Below are 18,127 nucleotides of genomic sequence, written 5' to 3' on the forward strand. Positions count from 1 at the left end.
TCCTCGGTTGTCTGCTCCGCACAAAGAGAAATTTCCCCCAGTTCTGCTCTCAGAGCGCGCGAGCGGCGAGCGACTCCCCCGCGCTCGCGCGCTCCGTCGGCGCTCCCGAGCGAGGCCCCACCCCTTTGGTTCCACGTGGTCGGCAGTGGCGGGGCCGGAGCTGCTCCCGCTTCTGGCGCTGAGTGACTCGTGGGTACCGGCATGGCAGGGACCCCGTCCGGCGGTGAGTTGCTTCAGAGAGGGCCGACGGGGTGCAGAGAGCTGGCTAGCGGGAGGAGAAAGGGGAGGCCGGACGGAAAAGGGGGCATTTTCGGAAACGGGACCTGTGAAAAGCATGCCCTGTGGAAGGAGGGAAGTGGAGGGAGTTCGGGCGGAGAAAGGCTATCTTGGGGGGACTACCAGTGGAGAGAAGGCTCCCCCGGGGGTTGGATTAGTGGAGATGGGGGGGGGTCTCCGGGGAATAGACCGTCGGAGGGGGAAGACCAGGTGAGGCGCTCGAGAGGTTGGGCCCAACGGACCAATAGGCGCCCAGGAGGATCTACTGCGAGGAAACGTGTCAGTACACCCCCCCCCCCCCCCGTTTGCCCTTCTGCAGGTACTGCTCGGTTCTCTTGTCCTCCCAACTTTACTGCGACGCCCCTGGCCTCAGAGTCCACTCGTTTCTCCTTGGAGACGCTGACGGGCCCAGATACGGAACTGTGGCTTATCCAGGCCCCTGTAGACTTTGCCCCAGACTGGTGAGTGGTCGGTCCCATGCCACCTCCCTGGAACACTCCCCACTCCAGTAGCTGAACTTGGGGGAAATGTAGAGGGGCTTATCGTAGAGAAGGTGCCTCTCAGCTCCTTTCCCCTGTGCCACCAAAAGAATCTGACCAAGCTTCTGCCCTTCCCCTTTCTCCTTGCAGCCTCAATGGGCGGCTGGTGCCTCTCTCTGGCTCCCAGGTTGTGAAAGGCAAGGTGGCAGGGAAGCGGCACCGCTACCGGGTCCTCAGCAGCAGCGGCCCCCAAGCTGGAGAAGCAACTCTGTTGGCCCCCTCAGCAGAGGCAGGAGGCGGGCTCACCTGTGCCCCAGCCCCCAAGGGCAACCTAAGGATCTTAGAGGGTTCGCATGGATCCCTATCAGCAACCCCACTGCACCCCATTCCCACAAGCCCTCCACCACAGATCCCCCCTGGCCTGAGGCCTCGGTTCTGTGCCTTTGGAGGCAGCCTGCCAGTCACAGGGCCTGCGTCAGCCTTGGCACTGAGGTCTCCAGCCTCAGGGAAGAGGAAAAAGAAGAGACATGTGCCTGAGGCCTCTGTTCCTCAGGAGGCAGTGAATGGGCACGGGACCCTGGAGGTGGACACAGCCTGGGGGTCCTCAGAGATGGATGTGGGGAAGAAGAAAAAGCATCAGCAGCCGCTGAATGAATTAGAGGTGATGACGCCAATGGCAACAGAGCCCACGGCTAAGATGCTGGACCCCCTGGGAGTGCTGTTCCCATCCACCAGCAAGAAGAAGAAAAAGAAGCCTAAAGAGACAGTAACAGCGATGCTGCAGCCAGAAGAAGAAAAGACTGTGGAGCTGGAACTCACAGTTAAAACTGAGCCTCTGCAAGAGACAGTCCTATCCCCCACCAAGAAGAGGAAGAGACAGGCGGGGACAGAAGGGATGGAGCCAGCGGAAGGGATGAGAGTTGAGTCTCAGCTACAGGTGAAGGAGGAGCCTCAGGAGGAAGCCATCCCACTGCTGTCCTCGAAAAAAATGAAGAGAAAAGGAAAGGAGTGCAAAGCGCTGGTGGAGCCGGGGACTGAGGCTGTCGAACCAGAGATGAGACCTCTGCAGGTCCAAGGGGAGATGATGGAGCCTGACCTGCTGTGTGGGATTGAGCCACAGGCCGAGGCGGCTCTGGCACCCACCCAAAAGAGGAGGAAGAAGGAAAAATGGCAAAGTGCGATGATGGAACCAAAGACACAGGTGGTAGAGCCCGAGCTGCCAGGTGACCTGGAGTCTCAGGCAGCGCTAGCATCCACCAAGAAGAAGAGGGAGAGAGAGCACAGAGCGACAGAGCCAGGGACTGAGATGGCTGACCCACAGGGTGAGGTGATGGAGCCTGAGGTCAGGGCAGATCCAGCATCCACCAAGAAGCGGAAGAAGCAGTGCCCAGAAAGCGGGCTGCCAGCGACAGCATCCCAAGAGGAGATGCCAGAGCCGCCACTGGACCCGGAGTCTGGGGAAGTGGCTCCCCCGGGACGGGAGAAGAAGCGGAAGAAGAAGCTGCAGCGGGATCCTGCGTAGTCTCCTCCAGGGAAGCTGATGACTGCTAAGAAAAGCTGAGGTGGCCACTGGGCCATCAGAAGACGAGAGCAGAGAATGCCTTCTGGGGGTGGTACCAGCGTGGCAGCAGGAGGCAGCAGGAGCCTGGACTGGGAAAATGCTTTATTGTGACATGCAGGGCCTCCTTGGCAGCGGAGGTCATCGGGGCACTTTCAAGAAGGGCTCATGTAGGACATCGAACAGCCTGCGGGCCTGGGTGGGGGAGAGAAGGGAAGGAACCGGTCATTAAATAAGCATCTGTTTGGTGCATCCCGAGTGGGCTTTGGTTCTTTTTCTCCCTGCCTGGCTGTGCGAGGTTGGGCTGCCACCCGCCCTACAGCCCCTCTAAGCCTTCTGAAACCTCAGAACTTTGGGATCTGGGGGCCCCCTTCTGCCCGTGCCCCTAAGCTCATTCGCAGAGCTCCTACCTTCTGGGGCCCCAGGCCTGGACACAAGGCCAGATCTTCCCGCGACGCAGCTATGAGCTGTTCCAGAGACTGAGAGAGGTGGGAGCAAAGGGTCAGGGAGGGGAACACCAAACCCTGCCCTGCCCCAGCTCATGCGGGGCCTGACATATTCCAGGGGGGAGAGGGAGGGGCAGGGGATTGGGGAGTGGAGTACAGGAGGGAAAGGGTCGGGGGCTTCCTTGAAAAGGCGTGAGGGTAGCAATGACACAGGAATGAGACCCAGGAACCCTTCCTTACCCCGAAAGTCGTCAGGAGGGTCTGACTGTCCGTTTTGTTGACTGACTTCACAGTGGTCAGACAGTCAGTCACCTGGAAGGGGGAGGAGACAAAGGTGTGTCGGGAGGAGAACAGGACTGAGCCCCTGGGGGCAGCTCTGGGTCACAGCAGTGTCCCCAGGCAGCCTTGCATGCAGGAGGTGCTCAGTAAATGCCTTTTTAGACTGATTAAAAGACCATCTCAGAGTGACCCCCAAGTGGCTGAGAGGGTGTTGGTCACATGGTGACAAGATAAATGCCACTTACCCTGAGCTGGGTTAGCCCAGGGGAACACCGTAGGCTCTGAAGTCAGAGCTGTGTTCAAACCCAGACCCCACAGCTTACTCCCTGTCACATCCTGGGCACAGGAACTGACCTCTCTGGGCCTCCATTTTCAGGCACATGGGGGTCCTCAGAATACCCACCATTACTCTGTCATTGGAGCCCGGATTCAACAATTCACTCAGCAAATATTCCCTGAGTGCTGGGGTGCTTAGGGACACAGCAGGGGCCAAGACAGCCCGGCTCTGCCCTTCTGGGGCTCCCAGTACAGTATAGGAGACAAATTAGTTCCAGACAGTGGTGACCCTGATGGGCATGGATGGGGAAATCCAGTGGGGGCACTTGGCCTGGCCTGGGAATGAGGGAGGGCTTCCTGGAAAAGGGAACCTCAGAGCTCAGATGTGAGAGATGGGATCAGGCAGCCCTGACTGGTGTGGCTCAGTGGGTGGGGTGTTGTCCTACAAAGTGAAAGGTCACGGGTTCGATTCCTGGTCAGGGCACATGCCTGGGTGGCTGGCCAGGTACCGGGTTTCGGGTGTGTGAGGGGCAACTGACTGATGTTTTTCCTGCACATTGATCTCTCTCTCCCTCTTTCCCTCCCTCCCCTCCTCTCTCTCTAAAAATAAGTAAAATCTTTAGAAAGAAAAAGATGGGATCAGGCAGGCAGCAGAGGGAACAGAACGGGCGCACACTTAGAGAAGCGAGCTAGGCCTGGGAGAAGGGACAGAAGGTGAGGGCTGAGGGCACTGGGGAGCCACAGGAGGCTTTGGAGCTGGGGAGGGCAGGATCAGGTTTGTGCTTGGGAAGACCCCTTTCGCTGCTGTTCAGGTACGAGAGGGGAGGCTTGACTTGAGATCAGAACTGGAGCTCAAACGCCCAGGAAGCTGGGGGGAGGCCTGGGCAGGGAGGGGACGTGTCCTAACCCGCGAGACAAAGTCCTGGTCCAGCTTTTCCATCAGGAGGTCCGCCGGCTTCTGCTCGTAGGCCTTGTAGGTCTCCAGGTACCGCCCGGCCTCCTCGGGGCTAGGGTCCGAGGACATTTGGGTCAGCCAGGGTAAGGAGGGGCCATGCTGTAGACACATTCTTTAGGGTAGTAGTAATTGCTGACGCTAAACATTCCAAACTCTAGTATGTAGAAAAATGAACATTCTTAGCTCCCCCTAAATGCCCCTGGGGTAGCAAACCCTGCTGGATGTGTCTTTACCCATCTTTTCTAGCTAAAGGCCAGAGCTTGGGACCCTGACCAGTTGGGTTCGGGGCCCACTTCTCACCTGAGTGACCCTGGGCCAGTGATTTTAATCTCTTTGGGCCTTAGTTTCTCATCTGTAAAGTGGGGTGAATGGCAGAACTGTGCAATACTGGTAAATGAGTCAACACTCTTAGCGCCTGGCACTTCGAAGTCTGTGTAAGAACTGCTAGCTATTCTGGAAGGGAGGTCAGCGCCGGGAGCCTTAGCACCGGGCCTGAGGGAGAGGGAGACCCGAACTACTGTCTATTTTCCCCGCGGCAGGAAGACACCCTCCCGAGCATCCAGCTTCCCTCCACCAAGGAAAGCAGCTTCTGAAAGTGTTTACATAAAGCCCACCTTCGAAATGAAAGCCCCAGTTGCTGATGGCTGAATCTTTTATAGCAACAAACATGACTTAACAATCACCATTAATTTCCACAGTTGGTGCTTTGTTTGACATGTAATTAACTGTTTCAGAAGAAACGGAAACAGCCCTGGCTGCTGTGGCTCAGTGGATTGGGCACCAGACTGCAAAGCCAAGGGCTGCCGGTTCGATTCTAGGTCAAGGCCCCAGCTAGGGGTACAGGAAAAGTAATTTCTCCCTCCCTCCCCCTCACATAAATAAAATTAAAAACAACAACAAAACTCAAGAAACAGCTGGCGGGGACAGACAGATCCCTCAGTGAGTCTGTCTCACCCAGCCAGGCTCTTAACATGACCCTCGGTTGGTTACTTCCCAAAAATAGAGTAACTTTTATACTTGCTTTTGTTTTAATATACAACTAGTACATAAATACATTTTTCTAAATACTCAAACAGTACAGAGGTACTGGAGGTACACACCTGGAGAGAGGGCACAGAATTACAAACACCCTTTGGCCTAATAAGCCTATCCCCGCCCTGGCTGGTGTGGCTCAGTGGATTGAACACCGGCCTGCAAACCGGTTGCCAGTTCAATTCCCGGTCAGGGCACATGCCTGGGTTGCAGGCCAGGTCATGTCCCCAGTGAGGGGTGCGTGAGAGGCAACCACACATTGAAACTTCTCTCCCTCCCTTTCTCCTTCCCTTCCCCGCTGTCTTAAATAAATAAATTTTTAAAAAAGTATTTAAAAATTTTTAAAAAACCATTCCTGGGGTTCAGGACAGAGGCAGGAGTGTTGCGGGTAACAGCAAAAGGCAGAGCCCCCCCAATAGGGGTTAGCAACAAACATGTTGCTAACAAGCGATCACCAATAGGGGTTTGACCTGGTCCGTGCACACAGTGGAATACCTAGCAGCTGGAAGAGTGTGAATCTAGACAATGGGATGTTTGTTATTCCTTGATTAGAAACGGGTCACCACCAAGCCCTGGCTGGTGTGGCTCAGTTGGTTGGAGTGTTGTCCCATAAACCAAAAGGCAACTGATCAATGTTTCTCTCCCTCTCGCTCCCACTTCCTCTCTTTAGAAAAAAATCAACAAGCATGTCCTGGGGTGAGGACTCAAAAACAAAAACAAAAAAGTTACCATGCCCTGGCCAGGTGGTTTGGTTGGAGCATCGTCCAGTGCACCAAAAAGGTTGTGGGTTCGATTCCCAGTCAGGGCACGTGCCTAGGTTGTAGGTGCACTGACAGGAGGCAACCAATGGACGTTCCTCTCACATCAACATGCAGGGGCCTTAAAAGCATATATTGCTAGGTGGAAGGCGCCAACCTGAAGGGGCCCCTGTGAGACAACAGAGAACCTGGGCTGGCCCTGCCCCCCGCTCCTGGAGCCCTTGTACATTCCGAAGTGGTCAGAGCGCTGGGAGCATCTTTTGTTCTAATGAGGTGACTCTCTCCCTGGATGGGGGCTGGTCACTGCAAAGCCCAAGCCATGATTAGAAGCTTGGAAGTTTCGGCCCCACCCCTGTCCTCCAGACACGGCGGAAGGTCTGGAGAGAGAGTTAATGACTGACATGACTGATGTGACTGACGCGCCTGCGTGAGGGAGCCTCCAGGATATCCCGAAAGTGCGGAGTTCAAGAGCTGCAGGGCTGGTGACCACATCCACACCGGGGGCTGACTCACCCCCCTCCGTGGGGACACACGCTCCTACACTTGGGACCCTCCTAGACCTCCCCCGGCTGGTCTGGTCTGTCTCCATCTGGCTGTCCATCTGTGTCCTTTATCATATCCTTAATAAGCTGGTAAACAGAAGTCAGTGTTCCCGAGTTCTGTGAGCTGCTCTAGCAAATCAGTCAAACCGGAGGAGGCCGTGCGAACCTCTGAACTATCCCTGGTGGGTCGGAAGCACAGGTGGTTCCCACCGGCGTCTGCAGTGTGTTGGGGAAACCTCGTGGCCCTGGGCCCCTGACCCGTGGGATCCGACTCGGTCTCCAGGCAGATGGTGTCGGAATTGAGCTAAAGTGCAGGACACCCAGCTGGCGGCACGAGAACGGCCTGGTGAGGGGAAACCCCCACACATTCAGGGGCCTGAAGTGAGTGTTAGGTGAGTAGTAACGGAGGCTCACAGGACAAAGACCCTCAGTGGGCAGAGCTGGGTTTTTCCCTACACTCGAGAACCATGTTTTTTTCTATTGATATTCCAGTAGGACATTCCGGAAGGGGAAAACTATGGAGGCAGGAAGAAGATCAGTGGACACCAGGGTGTGAGGGAGGGAGGGATGGATAGGCAGAGCGCAGGGGATTTTTAGGACAGTGAAATATTCTGTAGCATGCAGGAACTATGGACCTGCCACACCTTTGTCAAGACTCGCAGAATGGCCCCAGCTGGTGTAGCTCAGTGGATTGAGCGTGGGCCTGCGAAGCAAAGGGTCATGGGTTTGATTCCCAGTCGGAGCACATGCCTGGGTTGCGGGCCGGGTTCCCCAGTGAGGGGCGTGCAAGAGGCAACTATACATTGATGTTTCTCTCCCTCTCTTTCTCCCTCCCTTCCTGCCTATAAATAAATAAAACCTTAAAAAAAAAAAGACTCACAGAATGTACCACACAACTGTAGCAAACGTACCACGCTAATTAATGCAAGATGTAAACAACAGGAGAAATTGTACGTAGGGGAGAACAGGTATGTGGGAGCCCTGTACTCTCCCATCACTTTTTCTATAAACTTAAAACTGCTCTTAAATAATTAAGTCCATTCATTTGTTTACAAATGTGGACACTATATTGGAATACTACACAGCTGTTAAAAAAAAGAAAAGAAAAGAAAAGAATGAGGCGCCCTGGCCAGCGTGGCTCAGTTGGCTGGAGCGACGTCCTGTAGACCAAAAGGCTGTGGGTTTGGTGCCCAGTTAGGGCACATAAGAGAAGCAACTAATCGATGTTTCTCTCTCACATCAATGTTTCTCTCCCTCTAAAAGCAGTGAAAAGAATGTCCTCCGGTGAGGATAAAACCAAGCAAACAAAAAAGAATGAGGCTGCTCTCTACGTTGACATGGCCCAGACTTCCAGATAGTGACGCTGCAAGGCACAGAGCAGAGATGGACGGCACCGACTTACGACGGTGACTTGCGGTTTTCGACTTTACGGTGCTGCGAAAGTGATACACACTCAGTAGAAACTGGCCAGGCTAAGCCCTGATGTTCCGCAGGGTGGGTGTATTCAGTGCATTTTTTACAAGATTTTATGTATTTATTTTTAGAGGGAGGGGAAGAGAGGGAGCAAGACATCGATGCAAGAGAAAAACATGGATCTGGTGCCTCTCGCAGGTGCCCCGACCGGGGACGGTAGCTGCAGCCCAGGCGTGTGCCCTGACCAGGAATCCAGTGACCATTTGCGTTGTGGGACAATGCCCAATCCGCCGAGTCACACCGGTCAGGGCTATTAAATGCATTCTCAACTTACGACATGGTCAACTTACGATGGGTTTATTGGGCTGTATAACCCCATCATAAGCTGAGGAGCGTCTGTACATACTAAGCTTACTTCTGTCTAAGAAAAGAAAACGAAGATGTTTCCCACATGCCGCTTGCATTTTATAGAAACAATGGAAGGAAACCAAGGAACCAACAAACAGTAGTTACCTGTGTGGGGGAGGAGTGGAGTGGGAGGGGAGGGAGAGAGGAGAGACTTCTCTGTATATATTGTTGATTATAAATCTATACAGTGTGTATGCAGTGGTGAGCAAAAGTTTACACTTGTGAGTAGGCGACAGGGTGCTTGAGCACAGCAAGTAGACAGTAAGAACGCATAAATAATGAAGGCCAGCAATTCGGGCACTTCCGAGACTGTACCCCCGTGCCCTGTGCCTGTGACTTTTTGCGTTAATAAAGCTACTGTAGTAACTGCACCCCACATGTCTTCTTCCACACGCACGACGGCACACCTACGTTTGCCCACCGTGTGTGCGCTGTGTACACACACACACCGGCTTTATCTTGCTCCCGCCCGCTGAGCGGCGCGTCCCAGCCTGCGTCATTGTGGATACGCACGCACAAGCAGGGGTCATCAGAAAGTAGGAATTCCAAGTGCAGGAATTTCCATTTTCTGTTTTTTTAATTATGATTAAATTTATGGGGGCGACGTTGGTAAATAAAATTACACAGGTCTGAAGTGTCCGATTCCATAAGGCATCCTCTGCCTTTTGGGTCGAGTGCTCACCACCCAAGGTCAAGTCTCCTTCCGTCACCGCGTCTCTGCCCCTCCCGCCCGTCCTCGCTACCCGCGCCCCCGTGTAACGGCCAGTCCCGTCTGCTGCCGGGTGCCCGTTCCATATTCTCCACCTGGAAGTTTCCACCACATGAATGGGTGAAAAAGGGCTCCTCGTTTTTCAAAATGTACTTGTTCCCTGACAACCTACACGGTTGATGAATTTTGCTGTGTGTTTTTGGCCACCTGTATTAGACTCCCTAAAAATCGGGCCACTGTTTTCTTGTTGACTGGGAGGTTTTTACATACAGGGTCCGGCACAAATAACCCCCCTCTTTTATTACATAAAAACCTTTTATTACAAAATCACAAGCATGTGATTCTGTAACGTAACTATCACACTCCAGACACCGTAGGACATTTCAGGTGAAATGTTCAAATTGCCGTCCCTCTCGTGCGAGACACTCAGTACCCTCCCGACCACAGCACGCTCAGTGGCGTCACTTCTGCCGGACGCTGTGTGTGTGTGTGTGTGTGTGTGTGTGTGTGTATAATGAACACTTAAATATGTTCATCTGAGTGTAAACACGTACATATAGTTCATCGCATAAACATAAACTGCATGTCCATATATACATTAGGGATCTTAAATCTGTTATTTACACAGCAAGACTTTTCTCTTAGTTTATCATTAGCCTTTCAACTTTATTTACAGTATATCTTAACTTCAGGGAGTTTCAAATGATAATTTTTTCAAGTCAGCCGACCTTTTTCCTTTACGGATTTTGGGGTTTGTGTCTTGCTTTGGAAGACTTTTCCTACCCCAAGATTTCTGGTAACATTTTCATTGTAACTTTTTAAAAATCATGTGTCAGGACTGACATTTTAGGAGTGTGAGAAAGGGATTCTTTGTTTTCCAAGGGAAGAACCAGTGTAAATGGCCTCTAGAAGCCTGGATGTGCGATGAGTTATTCAGCCGGATTCATGGCTCACTCACAGGTGACCAGTATGGTCCCGGGGATCTGATCCACGTTACCTGCCTTTGTGCCTGCACCCCTACAAGACGGAGATCAGGACCCTATTTCACAGGGGAAGCAACTGAGGCCAGACAGAGGCAGCGCCTGGCCCAGGCCCACAGAGAGTTCACGGGAAGAGAAGGGCAGGGACAGGGGAATGAGTCAGGGTAGTGCCTGACCTGGGCCGGAGCCTCGAGCTCACCTCCAGGCCAGGACCAGCGTGCAGTCTGCCAGGATGCACATCTTAGCCAGCTCCTTCAGCGCCTGCTGAGGGTCTTTCTGGGTGGAGAAGAAAATCAGAATGAGATCTGCAAAGAAGCAAGGAATTCCAGTCTGAAAACATAGGAGTTCCGGCTGCCGGGAGCCTTCCACTCCCCTGGCACTCCCCAAGCTCCCACTGGGTTCCTGGCTCGTGCTGGGCAGTACCAGGACTCGGCAGTGACTGGGACAGTCCTGGTTCCATCCTCCTGGGGCTCACAGTCTACAGAGGGGACACACTCACCCCCAGATAGTGACAACCCAGAGTGGCCAGGGCTGGGGCGGGGGAGGGACCCCTGCTCACCACGTCCACCTGGACCAGCAGGACCCGCAGGGCGAAGTTCTTCCCCAGGCTCTGCAGCCGCTGGTGGATGTAGTCGGGGTGGAGGTTGTGGTAGCGGAGGCTGAGGGCAGGGGAGAGGAAGGGATCGGAAGGGCTCGTGTCCCCAAGGTCCCGGGAGCCCCTCTTCACTCTCCCTAAAATGCAGAGAGCTGGGACAACCGTGCTGGGAGCTGAGGCTCAGAGAGGTAAGTGACCTCACGCCTCGGGAAAGGTGCACAGAAGGGCCTGGCAGCAAGGGCGGCCTGGCTCTGGCTCCCTGGAGGGGTAGCCCCAGGCCGTGCGCTGAAGGAAGGATAAGACTTGGGCTTCAGAGAGCAAGGAGGAGACCAGTGGCCCTAAGGAAGAGTGTGCCTGGGCCCTGGCCAGGGAACCCAGTTGGTTAGAGAGTCGTCCCGATACACCAAAGCTGTGGGTTCGATCCCTGGTCAGGGCACATACAAGAAGTAACCAATGAATGCACAAACAAGTGGAACAATAAATCAATGTTTCTCTCTCAAATCAATAAATTAGCCCTCGCTGGTGTGGCTCAGTGGATTGAGCATAGGCCTGTGAACTGAAAGGGTCGCAGGTTCGATTCCCAGTCAGGGTACATGTGTGGGTTGTGGGCCAGGTCCCCGGTAGGGGGTGTGAGAGGCAACCACACATTGACATTTCTCTCCCTCTCTTTCTCTGTACCTTCCTCTCTCTCTAAAAGAAGAAAAAAGTAAACAAAATAAAATCAATATATTAAAAGAAAAAGTGTGACTGAGGACACTGCGGCAGCTGATCTTGGGAAGAAGGGCCCCCCCAGGACTGTCGGCTTTAACCTCAGGGGACAGTGGGGCGGTGCACGGGCGCGGGACAGGGGTGGGGGGGCTCCTCCACCCAGGAACAGGGGACATCTCTGCCCAGGAGCTTAGAAATTTCACACCCTCCTTCTGTCTGGAGAGGGGCCCCTGGGTTTACTGGGTTTACTGGGGGTGGAGGTTAGAGAAATCCTGGCTCTTGTCAAACTCGGTCCTGGGGGCTGGAGTCACTCATCTAGGGCATGAGACAGCCGGCCCCCAGCTCGCTCAGACACAGGAGTCTGGAGCCATGGCTCTTGTCACTCTGGGCACCTCCAGGCCCAGCGCTGTGCTTCCCACACAGAGTCACAGCGAGGCCCGGAGTCGACAGGGTCGTGTCCGGAGGTCTCCTGTGGAACAGCCCCGAGCACCAGAGCACACCCGCAGGCCCTCCTGAAGGCGTGGCGCCGCCCACGGCTCACCTGAGGAAGAGGGCGCAGGCGCTCTGACCCAGAACGTAGTCGGGAACCACGTCGCCGAATTCCCAGGGCACGTTGCGCACAAACTTCAGCACAGGGTTGCCCCTCTGGGAGGAAGAGCCGAAGCCATCAACAGGGATGACTCTGGGACCACCAGGACCCCAGGGCCCCGCCCCCACCTCTCCACCCTCCTCCCACCCTCAGCCTCACTGTCCTCCTCTCCCGACTCCCCCTCTGAGCCTATCATGTCCTTGGCTCTCCAGCTCTGGGGGGTCCCTCTCCCCCAGCCCCAGGCCTGAACTAAAGGCTCCCTGGGTCTGTCTCCAGCTCAGCCCTGTCTTCCAGCCCCACCTGGTGTCATGTGGTCCACCAGGTACTTCCCCCTGGATGTCCACCTCACTGTGTCCAAACTGCCCTTGGTACCGCCCCACACCTACTCCTCAGCCAACCGCCCAGAGGCCCAGGCTTGCTCGTGGACATGCTCCCTGCCCCCCCACCCCCCGCCTCCTCCAGGTAAGCACCCCCCACAAACCTCTCCCCCTCCACTGCCAGTACCGCTGCCCAGGCCCCCACCCCGCCACCTCCTGATCTCCAGCCCCGGTGGCGTACCTAACTGGCCATCCTCCAAAAGTGGCCAGAAGGATCTTCCTAAACACAAACCTACCCCTCCCCTGCTCTAAACCCTACTGTGGCTCCCCAGTGCCTTCAGCGGGAAGCCTCATGTGGCTCCACAGGTCAGGCCCCCCACGGCCCAGCGCCTGTTCAGCAAGCTCCTCTCACGGTCTATTCTGAATGTACCCCGTATGTAGCCCAAGACTGAAATTCCCTGAGCAAGTCAAGCTCTAACCCACCCAGTAAGTGTTTAGTGAGTGCCACTGTGTCTCAGTGTGTCCTGCTCTCGTGGGGGACACAGACATTAAACAAAACAGTCTCAGGGATGAACGTGTCATTGCCAAGTGGGAAGGGATTTGTTTTTGCCCTGGCTGGTTTGGCTCAGTGGATTGAGCACCTGGCCGGCGAATCAAAGGGTTGCCAGTTCCAGCCCCATTCAGAGCACGCACCTGGTTTGCCGGCCAGGTCCCCAGTAGGGGGCGCACAAGAGGCAACCACACATTGCTATTTCTCTCCCTTTTTGTCTCCCTCCCTTCCCCTCTAAAAATAAACAAATAAAATCTTAAAAAAAAAAGGGATTTGGTACTAAGCAGAGGGTGGGACCCGCTCCATTGGTGGCTGTGGACTGATCGGAGCGCGGGGCAGGGAGGGTCTGCAGGTCCCAAGTCCCACAGGCCCCGGGGCCATCTGACCCATGGCAGCTGAAGCCACAGAAAGGCTTTGTGCAAGGGAGGGGTGGGGTCCTGTTTTATTTTTTCTAAAGGTTTTTTTTTTTTTAGATTTTATTTATTTATTTTTTAGGCAGAGGGGAAGAGAAAGGGGGAAGGAAGGAGAAGGGAGGAGAGAAACATTAGTCAACTGCTTCTCACATGCCCCTAAGTGGGGACCTGGCCCGCAACCCAGGCATGTGCCCTGACCGGGAATCGAACTGACGACAGGAGGCGAGAATATGGTGGAACTGGAACCTTCACACACTGCTGGTGGGACTGTAAAACGATGCAGCATTTCAGAAGACAGTTTGGGAGTTCCTGAAAAAGTTAAACATAGAGTGGCCATGTGACCCACCAAATACACTCCCCGATGACTTCTCAAGAGAACTGAAAACACACAGCTGCACAACAGTGTGTGCACGAGTGTCCACAGCAGCGTCCTCACAGTAACCAAAAAGTACAAATGGCCGAAGGGATTGTCCACCAATGAGTGAATGGATAAACAAGACGTGGCAAATCCACAGAATGGATTTCATTACTACTCAGCAATGAAAAAGGAATGGGCCCCTGACACACGCCACAGCATACGGATGAGCCTTCAATAAGCTAAGTGAAGGAAGCCCAGCCATCAGCGGACGGACATTTGGGCTGCTTCCACTGTTTGGCCAGTGTGAACAACGCTGCCCTGAACATCTGTGTACCAGATTTTGCGTGGACGTGTATTTTCACTTCCCTTAGATACATACCTAGGAATGGACTTGCCAGGTCAGATGCTCACTGTGTAATTAAATGTTCAAGGAACTGCCAGACCGGTTTCCAAAGTGGCCGCGCCAGTCTGCATTCCTCCCACCACTTCCTCCACAGCCTCACAGCCCTCGTTACTGTCTGTCCTTTTTCTTCCAGCCACCCTGCTGTCGGGAGTGGATCTCTGTGGCTCTGGTCTGCATTTCTCTGACGGGTGATGACACCGAGCACCTTCTCACACTCTCGGGTCCTATTCTTGTCTCTGTGTAACCCTAGCCCTGCCACCAGCTCCATCAACTGTAGCGACTTTGTCTATTTCTTTTCCATCACTCCATCCCCAGGGCCTAAAACAGCACCTGCAACTTCCTGTGGACTGTAAGTGGATGAGCCCCAATTTTTAAAAAGATTTTATTTATTTATCCTTAGAGAGAGGAAGAGGGAGGGAAAGAGAGATTTTATTTATTTATTCATAGAGAGAGCGGGAGGGAGAGGAACATTGACGTGGGAAAGACACATCGATCCGTTGCCTCCCACACACACCCTAATGGAGGACCTGGCCCACAACCCACGCATGTGCCCCGACGGGAATCGAACCAGTGACCTTTTGCTTTGCAGAATGATACCCAATCAGCTGAACCATGCTGATCAGGGCTAATCAGGGCTAACCCCCCATTTTAATTAATTAATTTAGTTTTTAAAGATTCTACTTATCTACCCTGAGAGGGGAAAGGACAGAGAAATAGGGGGAAAGAAACATCAGTGTATGGTAGCCCCCCACGCGTCCCCCACTGGGGACCTGGCCCACAGGCACATGCCCTGATGGGAATCAAACCAGTGATCCTTTGGTCTGCAGGCCGGCACTCAATCCACTGAGCCACACCAGCCAGGGCATGAACCCTCATTTTAAAGGCACAGATGGGTTAAGTCACTTGCCCAAGATCACACAGCTACTGTGTGGCAGAGCAGGACTTGAACTGGGGCCTGTGTTCAATAAATAGGTTTTGAATGAAGGAACAACACTGACACGGGAAACAGCTGCACTGACAGTCACACCCCATAAGAACAGAGGGTGTGTTGTGGACTGAATGTGTCCCACCAACAGTGGAATCCTAACCCCCAGTGCGATGGTATTAGGAGGTGACAGGAAGTGATTAGGTCATGTGGGTGGAGCCCTCATGAAGGGGATTAGTGCCCTATAAAAACACTGCAGAGCTACCTCACCCCTTCCTCCACCATACACCAATTCTGCTGATGCCTTCATCTTGAACTTCCCAGCCTCCAAAACTGTGAGAAATAAATGTTTGTTGGTTAAGCCACCGGGTTATATGGTATTTTTGTTATAGCAGAATGAGACATGTCGGGCAACCTCAACTCACACACAGTAGTTGAATGAATGAATGAATGCATGAATGAATGAACGGTGCTGCTAGAGTACAATGGCTAGAACTCAGATCTCCTCCCACTGCCCACCAGAAAGCCATCCCTATTACGTTTTTTTTTTGTACCAAATCTTCAAAGCCTCACTTCTCTCTCCCCCTCCTCACCTGCCGGGGGCTCACAATGATGCTGTTAGATTTTGCCCCTGGTTTGGGAGCCTGGCCGGGGGCCTCCCCTGCCTGGGGCTCTGGCCCGGTGGGGTGTGTGGCTCCGGCTCCCCCTGCAGGTCCGGAGATGGCGTACTCAGCATAGGTCTGAGGGGCTGCCTGAGCTGAGGTCTCCGTAGTGGGACAGCTCTGTGTGGATTTGAATAAGGGCTTGAGCTGTGGGGAGAAAGGAAGGGGGGATCAAAATCTGATTCTACCTCCTTCTCCCCACCCCTCAGCCTGTCCCCAGGTCCCAGGCACCATCTCTCCCTTGGACCACTGTCAGCTCCCTGCCTAACCCTCACCCCCACAGTCCGTTCCCCACACTGTCTATCAAGCCGCTCAGCTGCTCATAGCCTGCCTCAGATAAAAGCCATCGCAGCCACCATAGCCCACAAGGCTCTAGATCTGTCTCTGCCCCTCGCCTCAGGGCCCTCCCCTCCCACCTCTCCACCCCCCCTTGCTTTCTCTACTCTAGCCCCCCTGACCTTCTGGCTGCCCTCAAATTGTCAGGCTCTCTCTGACCTCTGGGCCTTGGCACTGGCTGTGCCCTCTCCCCACAGATGTCCCATAGCTCACTCATTTATTCACGTCTCTGCCAAGACATCACCTCCCCAGAGAGGCAGCCCCTGACTGTCCTAGCTGAGGCAGCACCTCTTCCCCCATCACACCCTATGTCCTTAGCCCACGTTCTCTTCTTCATAGCACCTAAGCGGCCTGCCAACTGTTTTCCTGTGGGACGGAGATCTCAACGTTGCCAGATCCTTTGATTTACCAGGTTTGTTTGTTGTTGTTTTTTTTTAATGCAAAACCTTACAATTCTTAAATGTCAACAAGAAATTCATGCCTCGCAGGGTGCGGGCCACATAAACACACGCCAGGGCCGCTTGTTCTTTGCCAGTGTGCGGCCTGTGCCTTGGCCCTCTCAGAACCACCGTGGCATTTTACATATGGACAACCTGAGACCCACAGAAAGCGAAGGTGACCCAGGCTCCAACATTTCCTAACCCACTCTGCAACCCCACGGCATCCTTCCCGTCCCCCTTCCTCCACAACCCCCTCTCCCTCCCCGTCCTGCCAGCGGACCCCCATCTCTCTCTCCTACCCCAGCAGGAGGGACATCATCCCCGTCCACTGGTATGAGGAATTTCTTCCTTGCGGGTGGCCCAGCGGGATGCCGGGCTCCCTCTTCGTCCATCCCAACGTTCCTCTGGGGCCTGTAAGTGATATGGCGGCGGGAGCGAGTGAGACATCAGCACCTGCCTTTCCATCCCCCAGAAGGAACCGCCACTCACAGCTATCCTCTCCGTCTCCCCCCCCCCAAAAAAAAAAAATCCCAGGTCGCCACAGCATCAAGCTGAGAATACCCAACGCCCCAGATTCTACAAAGCCCCGCCCGGAGGCAGCCTCCACCTGCGGCCACCCCGCCCCACAGGGCCCGTACCTCCTATTCTTCCCGCCCTCACTGTTTCCCCGCCTTCCTGAAGCCGGGCTAGGCCACTGTCCCCACCTTTCGTCCGTCCCGCCCCAGAGATCGCACTTGTATGCCCACCCCTCGCTCCCTCTGGTCCATCTCTGACACCCAACTATGGATTGGCTTCCACGGCTGCCAATCGCCACCGGTGGTCTCCACCCGTCCCACTCACCCGCCGCGGCCCTCCTCGCCCTGGCCCGGCAGTCTCCAGGCTGGGAGGACTCACCTCCCCGCCTCTGTGCAGCAGGGTAAAGACCCAGAGGGAAATCAAAGCGACCGCCCGCCTGCGCGGCCTGCACCGCCCTAGGCTCGCGGCACTTCCGGCCTCTCTAGCCCTCGAGTCCGCCCTCACCGTCCCGCAGGGAGCCGTCCCCGCTCAGCTCTCTATGGTCGCGAAGGACTGCGGAGGTTTGGGTGGAGAGAGCCTCAGTTCGTCGCTCCTGAGCGTCTCTGGTTGCCTAGCAGTTCAATATCAAAGCCCCGATTGAGTGCCTATTGTGTGCTTGGACTCCGGACGGGGTTCAGTGAAGAGATGGTGGGAGATCAAACTAGGTCCCTTCTCTCTTCACAACCTTGGGTTTGAATCCCGACTCTGCTTGCCACTGACTTGGTCTCAGTTTCCCCACTTACTCTCTTATTCCACACATATTCTCCCAAGCGCCCCCTCTGTTCCAGGCCCTGAGCCCCGCAGCGCTAGTGACACACAGGTGACTAACGATAGCCCCGAGCCACCCTCCCGGAGCTCGCAGCGCAGTGGGAAAGGCGGACCGGGTTCCAGTGACGGCCCGGAGTGGGCGGGGCTGGGATAGGAGACCTCAGTGGGCCGTGGCCGGGTATGTGTGGGTGTGGGTGGCGGGGGGAGAAACCTAACGCAGCCGGAGGGTCAGAAAAGGCTTTCTGGAGGAAAGGACATCTGAGCAGAGACCTGGTTGATGAGTTAGTATTAGTCATTTCCTGAAAGGATAGTATCACGCTGTTCTAACTTGCAACTCTGATTACTAAGGAGAGAGAACATGTTTTTGTGGGTTTATTGGCCTCCTGTATTTTGTTTG

The 18,127-nt window shown here is 54.6% G+C and overlaps 2 protein-coding genes across 4 annotated transcripts; one reads left to right on the top strand and one right to left on the bottom strand.

The window, feature by feature from the left end:
• Positions 1-112: 112 nt before the first annotated feature.
• POLR1G (RNA polymerase I subunit G) lies at positions 113-2,415 on the top strand. Its single transcript, XM_053914510.2, has 3 exons — positions 113-223; positions 596-737; positions 906-2,415. The coding sequence occupies exons 1-3, from the start codon at positions 202-204 to the stop codon at positions 2,275-2,277; spliced, it is 1,536 nt and encodes a 511-aa protein (XP_053770485.1). The 5' UTR covers positions 113-201; the 3' UTR covers positions 2,278-2,415.
• Positions 2,391-17,400, bottom strand: ERCC1 (ERCC excision repair 1, endonuclease non-catalytic subunit). 3 transcript variants are annotated; one of them, XM_024569507.3, is made up of 10 exons: positions 17,302-17,400; positions 16,707-16,818; positions 15,563-15,778; positions 11,956-12,059; positions 10,671-10,770; positions 10,311-10,387; positions 4,222-4,321; positions 3,000-3,071; positions 2,724-2,792; positions 2,391-2,508 (listed from the first exon to the last, which is right to left on the bottom strand). In XM_024569507.3, the coding sequence occupies exons 2-10, from the start codon at positions 16,797-16,799 to the stop codon at positions 2,455-2,457; spliced, it is 885 nt and encodes a 294-aa protein (XP_024425275.2). In that variant the 5' UTR covers positions 16,800-16,818; positions 17,302-17,400; the 3' UTR covers positions 2,391-2,454. The 3 variants fall into 3 exon arrangements, with proteins under 3 accessions (XP_024425275.2, XP_024425273.2, XP_045058815.2); XM_024569505.4 differs by having other exon boundaries at positions 17,248-17,391; XM_045202880.2 differs by lacking the exon at positions 17,302-17,400 and adding an exon at positions 17,046-17,066.
• Positions 17,401-18,127: the final 727 nt, after the last annotated feature.

The sequence above is a fragment of the Desmodus rotundus genome, chromosome 12 (genome assembly GCF_022682495.2).
Source record: "Desmodus rotundus isolate HL8 chromosome 12, HLdesRot8A.1, whole genome shotgun sequence".
Taxonomy (NCBI): domain Eukaryota; kingdom Metazoa; phylum Chordata; class Mammalia; order Chiroptera; family Phyllostomidae; genus Desmodus; species Desmodus rotundus.

Coding starts and splice junctions, on each gene's coding strand:
- POLR1G (XM_053914510.2), top strand. CDS start 202: ATGGCAGGGACCCCGTCCGGCG. Junction 224..595: donor GGCAGGGACCCCGTCCGGCG/GTGAGTTGCTTC, acceptor GCCCTTCTGCAG/GTACTGCTCGGTTCTCTTGT. Junction 738..905: donor GTAGACTTTGCCCCAGACTG/GTGAGTGGTCGG, acceptor TTCTCCTTGCAG/CCTCAATGGGCGGCTGGTGC.
- ERCC1 (XM_024569507.3), bottom strand. CDS start 16,799: ATGGACGAAGAGGGAGCCCGGCATCCCGCTGGGCCACCCGCAAGGAAG. Junction 10,771..11,955: donor GCCTGCGCCCTCTTCCTCAG/GTGAGCCGTGGG, acceptor CCCTGCCCTCAG/CCTCCGCTACCACAACCTCC. Junction 10,388..10,670: donor TGCTGGTCCAGGTGGACGTG/GTGAGCAGGGGT, acceptor TTCTCCACCCAG/AAAGACCCTCAGCAGGCGCT.